An 11,233-nucleotide genomic window follows, 5' to 3' on the forward strand; every position below is an offset into this window, starting at 1 on the left:
CAACTATTTGGCGGCTCACACCTGTAATCCCAGCACTCTGGGAGACCAAAGTGGGAGGATCACTTGAGGTCAGGAGTTGGAGACCAGCCTGGCCAACATGGTGAAACTCTGTCTCTACTAAAAATAAAAAAATTAGCCAGGCATGGTGGCACACGCCTACAATCCCAGTTACTCGGGAGGCTGAGATGAGACCACAGCTTGAACCCTGGAGGTGGTGGTTGCAGTGAGCTGAGATCATGACACCGCACTCCAGCCTGGGCAACAGAGTGAGACTCCATCTCAAAAAACACAAAAAACAAACAAACAACAAAACACATTGCATTTCTCTTGAAACACACTTGGCATTCAAAGTCAGAAAAAATAAAGGAAAAGAAAGTTGCATGAGATAGAGAAAATTGCACAGAATTAGACAGACCCAGGCTCACAAATCCTAGCTTCCCCATTATGTAGCTTTTTTTTTTTTTTTTTTGAGACAGGGTTTTCCTCTGTCACCCAGGCTAGAGTGCAGTGGCATGATCTCAACACACTGCAGCCTTAATCTCCCGGGCTCAAGTGATCCTCCCCTTTAGCTCCCAGAGCAGCTGAGACTACAGGCACGCACCACCATGCCTGGTTAACTTTTTAATTTCTTCGTAGAGATAGGGTCTCACTACATTGCCTAGGCTGGTCTTGAACTCCTGCGCTCAAGCGATCCTCACACCTCAGCCTCTCAAAGTCTTGGAATTATAGGCATGAGCTACCACGCCTGGCTCCACCTGCTAGCTTTAGCAGTTGACAAAGTTAATCACTTAAGTTCCAGTGTCTTTGTCTGTAAAATGAGAACACTAGCATCTACACTTCACTGAGTTGTTGTAAAGTTTAAACTCAATAGTACAGAAAGTGTAAAGTTCCTGGAACAGTGCTCAGTAACTACTGCTTCTCTTCTATGCCAGTAAAAGATAACTATATGATAATGCTCACCAATGTGGCCAGAAGGAAACAGTTTCAGTTTCACTGAAATTACAGATAACCTGTCCACTGTCTAAACACTATTTAAAACACGTGTAGCCAGCCACACCCGCAAACAGAAACTAAAGACTGGAAGTGTATTTCCCAAAAGAAATCACTGAGAGATATAGTTACGACAAAACACTTTAGCACAGGGGAGGTACCTGAGCCAGATGTACAAAATGAAATCTGAGCAGTAAACCAGAGGTGACTAATATACCACGTGCACTGAGGGGCAAAAACGAAAGCCTACTCTGTTCCTTAATCTCAATTGCCCCAGGAGAATGTGACCTTGTCCTTCACAGAGGCAGTCTGGGACAGTGGCTAGAAGTATCCATTACGGAGTCAGATAGACCTAGGTCCAAAGTCTGCCTCTTCCACTTTCTCTAGTTCACTGACTTCGGGAGAGTTGCCGAACCTCTCCGATCGGCAATTTTCTCTTGGGAATAATAACGATAAACTCATAAACGTTCTACTTCAGGCTGGGCACAGTGGCTCATGCCTGTAATCCCAGCACTTTGGGAGGCTGAGGCAGGCAGATCACTTGAGGTCAGGAGTTCAAGACCAGCCAGGCCAACATGGGGAAAACCTGTCTCTAAAAAACAAAAACAAACAAACAAACAAACAATTACTCGGGTGTGGTCGTGCACACCTGTAATCACCGCTATTCAGGAGCCCGAGGCAAGAAAGTCGTGTGAACCTGGGAGGCAGAGGTTACAGTGAGCCGAGATCACTCCTCTGCACTCCAGCCTGAGCAACAGAGCTAGACTCCATCTCAAAAAAAAAAAAAAGTCTACTTTATAAGGTGAAGCAGATATTTCTCTCTCTTTTTGTTTTTCAGAGTTGGGGGTCTCAGTCTGTCACCCAGGCTGAAGTGCAGTGAGTGGCACAACCATAGATCACTGTAGGCTCAAACTCCTGGGCTCAAGCCATCCTCTTGAATAGCTGGGACTACAGGCGTGCACCACCACGTCCTGCTGATTTTGTAATGTTTTGTAGAGACGAGGTTTCACTATGTTGCCCAGGCTGGTCTCTAACTCTGGGCTTCAATCAATCCTCCCACCTTGGCCTCCCAAAGTGTTGGGATTACAGGTGCAAGCCACTGCGCCTGGCCTATGAAGTACATATTTCTGTACCACCTCGTATCAGTACTTACATGGCACATAATCAATGACCTGTAAAGAATCAATTATAGCCTAATAATAACAGTAAGTTATATGTGAAGGTTTGCTGCCTAAATGACATTCAGAATCTAGAGTCCTAGAGATTTCAGTCAATGTGAAAACAAACAACCAAAATACAAAAAAACCCAAGTGCTTCTTCCTGGGCCGTGGCGGGCCAGTTTCCCATTGGTTTATTCCTGTCGTCAGTTGAACCTTCCACCATTCCTTTAAAAATTCCAACCCAGCCAGGAGTCTTGGATGGTCAAAGCCATCCCTACAGGGTGTGAGAGGTGGAGGGTCAAGCCCAGCTCCAAGCTACCTCTCTGGTGACCCTGGGGCTCTGGTCAAGGTTTGGAAAGCCCCTAAACCCTACTGATAAAAGCACTGCCTACAACAAAATGCTTTATTTCCGGAAACTCCTTAAGACCCCTGCTCTCGGGGAAATGAAAGTCTCCTGGCGAAGTTCGCAGAAGTGGCCACATCGAGGATCCGTACCTAAAGAGAGCACCATGAACTTCACATGTCAGCTCTCCGTCAGCATCCTCCCAGCCTCAGCAATGGTATTTCTAGCTCTCTTGCAGAGTCTGTTATTCTTACATTTCTGCCCTTGCGTATGTGCAAATTCCCAGTGCCTCACTTTTCACATGTGTTCTATGTTGTTCGCTTTCAAAATAAAATATCAGCCAGGAGCAGTGGCTCATGCCTATAATCCCAGTACTTTGGGAGGCTGAGGCAGGCGGATCACCTGAGGTCAGGAGTTCAAAGCCAGCATGGCCAACATGGTGAAAGCCTGTCTGTACTAAAAATAAAAAGAAAAGAAAAGAAAATAAGCCAGGAGTGGTGGCAGGCCCCTGTAATCCCAGCTACTCAGGAGGCTGAGGCAGGAGAATCGCTTGAACCCAGGAGGCGGAGGTTGCAGTGAGCTGAGATTGTGCCGCTGCACTCCAGCCTAGGCAATGAGTGAAACTCTGTCAAATAAATAAATAAATAAATAAAACATCAGTATGAAAGAAAAATTAACTTATCAAAGAAAACAGAGAAGTCCAAGATGAGTAAGAATCAGATCTGAAGATCTAAAAGGAAAAACACATTAATATCAGAGACTATTTGTTCTCAATACCCTTAATGTGGATCAGTACGCCCATTAGCTGATCTGCTAGTTAAATCAACATTCAATCCTTATTTATTTAAAATATCTCTGTACTGTTATTGAAGTACTTTCCTCCCCTACAAGGGGAGGAAAACAAATAATTTACCAACATAGTAAATTATTTGTTTTTAAAGTCTAAGTAGGCCAGCTTTGGTGGCTCACGCCTGTAATCTCAGCACTTTGGGAGGCCAGGACGAGCCCAGGAGTTTGGAACCAGTCTGAGCAACATGGCAAAACCTCATCTTTATAAAAAACAAACAAAAAAAATTAGCCAAGTGTGGTGGTGCACACCTGCAGTCCCAGCTACTCAGGAGGTCGAGGTGGGAGGATCACCTGAGCCCCCTGGGGATGTCGAGGCTACAGTGAGTAATGATCAAGCCATTGCACTCCAACCTGGACAACAGAGCCACATCCTGTCTCAAAATAAATAAATAAGTAAATAAAAAGTCTAAAGGAACCAGTTGTTTTAAAAATCTTAGTTAATGGTCAAAGTATGCCTTAAGCCTGCAAAATGCAATGTAAATAATTAAAAATAGACTTACTTTCAGTTTTATGCAAAATTAAAATTCTACATTACCATCTTCTGATTATGACTTGTGTAAGCGCACTCCGATGAGTTTATGTAGTCTAGTGTACAGGAGAATTAGGTCCAACATTTACTACTGAGAATAGCATGAACTGGCATAAACTCCAGTCTTACTAACCCATCTCATGTGTTATTATCACTCAGTATAAATGACTGTAGAAAAATAATAGAAGATACCATAATATCCATACATTTACAGAAGCAGTAATTGTAGCCTCCCATTAATGTCACATTCTATCCTTATGCTCTGCTCACATCCTTACCCACAGTATGTTAGAAATATCTTTCAGCAATACTTATACACTGTTAGTGGGAGTCTAAATTAGTTTAACCATTGTGGAAGACAGTGTGGTGATTCCTCAAAGACCTAAAGACAGAAATACCATTTGACCCAGCAATTTCAGTACTGTGTATATACCCAAAGAAATATAAATCATCCTATTATACAGACACATGCATCCGTATGTTCGTTGCAGTACTATTCACAATGGCAAAGACATGAAATCGACCTAAATGTTCATCAGTGATAGAAGAATGGATAAAGAAAATGTGGTATATGTACTCCATCGAATATTATGCAACCACGAAAAAGAACAAGATCATGTCCTTTGCAGGGACATGGATGGAGCTAGAGGCCATTATCTTTAGCAAACTAACGCAGGAACAGAAAGCCAAATACCTCATGTTCTCATTTATAAGTGGGAGCTAAATGATGAGAACACATGCACACACAGAGGGGAACAACACACACCAGGGCCTTTCAGAGGGTGAATAGTGGGAGAAGGGACAGGATCGGGAAAAACGACTGATAGGTACTAGGCTTAATACCTGAGTGATGAAATAATCTGTACAACAAACCCCCATGACATAAGTTTACCTGTGTAACAAACCTGCACTTAAAAGTTAAAAGTTAACAGACAAACAAACAAATGTACCTTTGAAAGCATCACGGGGATTCCCTGCTAAAGAATTCTTTTATGGGCTGGGCATGGTGGCTCACTCCTGTAATCCTAGCACTTTGGGAGGCCGAGGTGGGTGGATCATTTGAAGTCAGGAGTTCAAGACCAGCCTGGCCAACATGGAAACCCCGTCTCTACTAAAAGTACAAAAATTAGCTGGGCATGGTAGTGCATGCCTGGAAAAGAATCTGTACAAACAAACTCCTCATGACACAAGTTAACCTATGTAACAAACCTGCGCTTGTACCCCTGAACTTAAAAGTTAAAACAAACAACAAACAAACAAACGTATCTTTGAAAGCATCACAGGGATTCCCTACTAAAGAATTCTTTTATGGGCCAGGCATGGTGGCTCACTCCTGTAATCCTAGCACTTTGGGAGCCTGAGGCAGGCAGATCACTTGAGGTCAGGAGTTCAAGACCGGCCCGACCAACATGGCGAAAACCCATCTCTATTAAAAATACAAAAATAAGCTGGGCGTGGTGGTGCGCGACTATAATCCCAGCTACTCAGGAGGCTGAGGCAGGAGAATCACTTGAACCAGGGAGGCGGAGGTTGCAGTGAGCCAAGATTGCCCTACTGCACTCCAGCCTAGGTAACAGAGCAAAACTCCATATCCAAAAAAAAATAATAATTCTTTTACTTACCATCCTTTAATTTTTCTGTAAATATAACATTTCTTGTGCAGGAGAACTTTTACAGGAACCCAGATCAGTAGAGTCACTAACGCAACATAGGCAATAGAACAGGAGACGATCAGCCAGTAGGGTGTGTTATCAGATCTAGCCATTGCTCCCTGGTAGGCGGTGGCAAACTGTTCCGTGATCACCAGTGTGGGGATGGAGAAAGCGGCAAACTCTAGGAGCTCAAAAACCACGAACTTAATGAGCCTTCCAGAAGCCATCCCGAGGAAAGGCAAGCTGCCAAGGACCTGGGACTCCCTCTTTGACTGTGGGCAGCATACGGACCCACAGATACTGAACTGAGATCAAGTTCCTTGTCCTCGGATCGCTAACCAGTGACTTTTTATTCTTTTATTGACCCTCACATGGTTCAATGATCTCCTAACTTAACAACCGTGGTCTCTTAAAGGAACAGGGCCATTGTGGAAGTGATCACTCAACATATTTGCACATCCATTATTAGAATCAAATGAACTTTAGAGCATGCCTCGGAGCACGGGTAAAAGCAGGGTTTTAAACAGGTGTTTATTGCTAATATTAGCACAAAACCATTTGTGTAATAGTCAACTCTTGTTAAGTAAAACTGCTGGAATAATATAATTTTAGAGTTAAAGGAGAATAGATAGAATCCAACTCTCTATTTTCACATAAAAGCAAATTCAGGCAAAGGGAGATACTCAAACCCAAGTCTTCATCTTGGAAAACCACCCCTCCCTTTCAAGTGCTTGCAAAGGAAGTCTGAATTCACTTTATCAACTTTCTAACCAGGATTCTCCCTCATACTTAAGATATTCATTCATTATTGTGCATTAGTTGCCATATAACACAAATTAATGCTATTTTTGTTTTGCTGCCCAGCAAACTGAAATGATGACATTAGAAGCCTGTTATCAGGATTTACACATTAATAGCTATCTGTGACTGGCTTAAACGCATATCAAATATTTAAAGGATGACAATTGTCTCCATGAATATCCTTCCTTCGAAAAACATACTTAAGACCGGGCACAGTGGCTCACACCTGTAATCCCAGCACTTTGGGAGGCCGAAGCGGGCAGATCACCTGAGGTCAGGAGTTCAAGACCAGCCTGGCCAACATGGTGAAATCCTGTCTCTACTAAAAAATACAAAAATTAAGGCCAGACACAGTGTCTCACGCCTGTAATCCCAACACTCTGGGAGGCTGAGGCAGGCAGATCACCTGAGGTCAGGAGTTCGAGATCAGCCTGACCAACATGGTGAAACCCCATCTGTACAAAAAAAAAAAAAAAAAAATAGACAGGTGTGGTGGTGCATGCCTGTAATCCCAGCTACTTGGGAGGCTGAGGCAGGAGAATCACTTCAACCTAGGAGGCTGAGGTTGCAATGAGCCGAGATCATGCCACTGCATGCCAGTCTGGGTGACAGAGCAAGACACCTTCTCAAAAAAAAAAAAAAAGAAAAGCATATTTGAGCACTTACGATGAGCATTTTAGTATGTGTGAGGGTATGAAGATGAATGAATGACAGAAGTACCTGCTCTGAAAGTGCTTGAGGTCCAATGGAGGCGATAAACTGAGGAACCACAACAAAAATAACCTAGGTCAGAAGACTGTAAACGAAGTGCTACAGGGACACAGGTGAACTGCACCTTGCCTCACCTTGGGGTTGTGGGAAGAGGATGGGCACATAAGCACGGTCAGGATGGACAGGGGCACTGTGGTGTCAGTGACATTTCAGACACAGCCAAGGAGGCTGCAGTGGTTAGTGAGAATCTGGTGAGGCACAGCAGGAAACAGGAGGAGGCAATGTTAGAAAAATAGTTTGGGGGCCAGGTGGGGTGGCTCATAACTGTAACCCCAGCACTTTAGGAGGCCAAGGTGGGTTGACAGCTCGAGGAGGCCAGAAGTTTGAGACCAGCCTGGGCAACATGGTGAAACCTCTTCTCTACAAAAAATGCAAAAAATTAGCCAGGCACAGGGTCGCATGCCTATGGTCTCAGTGACTCTGGAGGCTGAGGTGGGAGGACTGCTTGAGCCTGGGAGTTTGAAGTTGCAGTGAACTGTGATCGTGCCACGGCACTCCAGCCTGAGCAACAGAGCGAGACCCTACCTCGAAACAACAGCAACAAAATAGGTTGCGGTAAGAATGTCGTGTCCCATTAAGGATTTGCTGGGGGCAGGGGGTGTAGCCAGCAGTGAAAAAGCAGTTTTCTGAACACAGCAGTCCTTTGGTCATCTGGAAAGGAGGCTCGATGCTGATGTGGAGGAAGGACAGAGCAGTGCTACCCTGGAGGCAGGAGGCCAGCTGGGAACCAGAGAGGAGCCTGGGCTAGAGGTAAGAGCCCCCCAGCCAACACAAATGGAGCGGGAGTGATGAAGGGGGGTCACACCAGCAGACATTGAGCCCCGTCCCTTCTGTGGCCTTTCTTGTGCCTACTGTCACACTGATGCAGACCCATATTTCTCTAGGCTTCTCTCTCTCAAGGTCCTCGGCAGAAGGGGCCCTGGACTGCTGGAGTTCCAGGGTGCATCGGAGGCTCCTGGTGTGGCTCTGAGGATTGATGCTTTCTGCCCTACCACTGCCAGACAATTAGTCAGCTGGTTCTTCAAGCCATCTAGTTATTTTATTTGAACTTGGATTTTGAATCCATTGAAGTTTAGCAGAAATTCTTTCAAGCCAAAGAAGAGACTTGGAAGAACAGTGATAAAATATGAAAGGATGGGGTGGAGGCCCATTTGAGCAGCAGTTCTGTTGTCAACTACTTCTTTTTTTTTTTTTTTTTTTTTTTTTTGGGAACGGTCTGCAGCTCCACATCACCCAGGCTGGAGTACAATGGCGTGATCTCAGCTCTCCGCAACCTCCACCTCCCAGGTTCAAGCAATTCTCCTGACTCAGCCTCCCAAGTAGCTGGGACTTCAGACGTGCGCCACCACGCCTGGCTAATTTTTGTATTTTTAGTAGAGACGGGGTTTTGCTATGTTGCCTAGACTGGTCTTGAACTCCTGACCTCAGATGATCCATCTGCCTTGGCCTCCCAAAGTGCTGGGATTACAAGTGTGAGCCACTGCACCCAGTTGACAACTACTTCTAATAACTTACCATTGACATCAATGGTCAGTATCATTCCTGATGAAAATGCCTATTTAAATGATACTGGATATGAATTATATTTTAACCTCCTAACACTCCATCTTGAGTCACTAGCGCTCTGTTGAATCATAACATCTGCTACACATTTTGTGTATGAATAGGAATTATTGAGCATTTGAAGAGAGTTATTGAATAGCTTGACTCTTGAGAAAGAAGTCTCTTACCCGGGTCTATAATTCCATTTTGAATGCTCAATTTTTATTTCCATTTATAAGAATTTAAAACTGACACTAGCTTTCTATTTCTCACCTGTGACTTTCCTCTGGTTCATCATCTTCCTCCACCTTTATTTTTTAATTTTTTGAGACAGAGTCTCGCTCTGTTGCCCAGGCTGGAGTGCAGTGGTACGATCTTGGCTCACTGCAACCTCTGTCTCCTGGGTTCAAGTGATTCTCCTGCCTCAGTCTCCCTAATAGCTGGGACTACAAGCACCCACCACCACACCTGGCTAATTTTTGTATTTTTAGTAGAGATGAGGTTTCCCCCTATTAGCCAGGCTGGTCTCAAACTCCTGGCCTCAAGTGATCCACCTATCTCGGCCTCCCAAAGTGCTGGGATTACAGGCGTGAGCCACTGCTTCCGGTCACCTTTACCTTTAAAGATGACCCCAAGAGTGTTAGCATTCATGTGACGTGACCTGTGACCAGTGTTTTCTACCTCCTGGAATGCTCTGGTCACTGGCTGTGGTTTCTTTAGGAGAAAGGCTGTGATTCTCGCTTTCTGCCTGCCACAAGCCCAACTCCATGTAAAGAAACAATTAAGTGTGTCCACATTGTCCTTTGAACACTTCCTGCGTGCAGATCCTGGCCGTCCCTGTTAACTTACGCTCTGCTTAGGAATTTAACACAAGTGCCCCGCAAAGACCCGAGGACGTTGTTGGAGTAAGTACACTGGGCAAGTTAGGGCTAGGAAGGGTGACCTACCCACAGTCCATCTCCCTTCTCCAGCCACATCTTCTTGAATGAATGGGTCCTGGGCCATAGAGTGTCCAGCCATCTAAGTGTAGCCTGGCACAAGCCAGGTCAATTGGATTCTCACCCTTAGGAATTTGAACTCAGAAACATGGGGAGAATTTGGTAAGTGGAGCAAAAGAAGGTCATGAGTTTGAGTCAGAATTAGAGCAAGCCAAACTCTACGGGCTGGAACCTCCACTCCTGGCATGTTGTCAATTCTATCTGATGAATGAACAAATAGAAGCCAGGCAGTGAGGGAATAGAAGAGTGAGTTGAGCAAGGAACCTGGGAGTGAGAAGGCTAAGACAGATCAACAGGGAGAAGCAATCGTACCAAGAAAGACCAGTCTTTACAGGCGCCTGAGCTGTTGAACCTTCCAGCTCACATGTGTCCTTACAAAAGGTGGTCTTTGTTCTTTGCAAGAGAAAGGGCTTGAGAATAAGACAAAGGAGTGTGTTTGTGAGCAGAGGCCAAATACCACTCAGAAACCCCATGGAAAATCACCAGAAAATACAGGAGAAAGGATGGAAAAAACTCAGAGTTAATCAGAGAAGGCTTCTCACAGGAGGGAAGCTTTGTATCGCTCTTTCTGTTGACTCAAAGCGGTAGCTGTATACCGCTACAGCAATTTTCTCTGCATAGTGTAATAATATTTCCTTTGAAAAATTGTTCTGGCTGGGTGCAGTGACTCACACCTACAATCCTAGCATTATGGGAGGCCAAGGTGAGAGGATTGCTTGAGGCCAGGAGTTTGAGACAAGCTTGGGCAACATGGCAAAACCTTGTCTCCACAAAAAAAAAAAAAATTAAAAATTTAGCCAGGCATTGTGGCATGCACCTGTAGTCCCAGCTATTCGGGTGGGAGGATTGCTTGAGCCCAGGAGTTCAAGGCTGCAGTGCACTTTGATTACACCTGTGAACAGCAAATACATTCTAGCCTGCGGTAACAGAACAAAACCCTGCCTCTAAAAATAATAATGATTTTTGTCAAGGAAAAGTAGTTCTAAGAATGTTTATGATGTAGTAAGACAGGGAAGAGGATGGGAGAGAGAAGCAAGTTGTAGATACTATGTCTAACAACATGAATGGTACAATCTTTTTGCTTTCAAATATTGTAGTTGTAGGTTTCTACGTAAATTTTAAAATCCAGGAAGATACTTGTCAAACTGTTCACAGCGCTGTCCCTGGAGAATGGGTGAAGTGGGGTGGAGGGAGTTTAATAACAATTTTGTGCGTGTTTTTTTTTTTAATCTTTCCTCCACCAGTTTGTTTTCCCTTACTTTACAGAAGCCAAATAATCTGGCGTGAACCCGGGAGGTGGAGCTTGCAGTGAGCCGAGATCACGCCACTTCACTCCAGCCTGGGCGACAGAGAGAGACTCCGTCTCAAAAAAAAAATAAAAAAGGAAGCCAAATAATCAAACTGCCCTTCAATTATTCTTTTAATGGTAGTACTTAAGAGCAGTGAAATAGTCAAGAGGCAAGCAGAAGACAGCAGACAGGCTTGAACCACTGTTTTCTGGCTGGGCCTTTGGGTAGGATTGGATTGTCCTCTCCTGCTTTCATAGGAAAAGGCTGAAAAGGGAAGCTTCATCCTTCCACAGACACTTGTTTTCTCTT

General features: G+C 44.5%; 1 protein-coding gene across 1 annotated transcript in view; it reads right to left on the reverse strand.

The window, feature by feature from the left end:
* TMEM236 (transmembrane protein 236) overlaps window positions 1-6,594 on the reverse strand; it is a 47,182-nt gene extending 40,588 nt beyond the window's left edge. The window contains exon 1 of the mRNA XM_003903429.5: window positions 5,494-6,594. Coding sequence (XP_003903478.1) covers window positions 5,494-5,750 — 257 coding nt within the window. The 5' untranslated portion in view covers window positions 5,751-6,594. The remainder of the gene's footprint in view (window positions 1-5,493) is intronic.
* Window positions 6,595-11,233: the final 4,639 nt, after the last annotated feature.

The sequence above is a fragment of the Papio anubis genome, chromosome 11 (genome assembly GCF_008728515.1).
Source record: "Papio anubis isolate 15944 chromosome 11, Panubis1.0, whole genome shotgun sequence".
NCBI classification, from domain to species: Eukaryota; Metazoa; Chordata; class Mammalia; order Primates; family Cercopithecidae; genus Papio; species Papio anubis.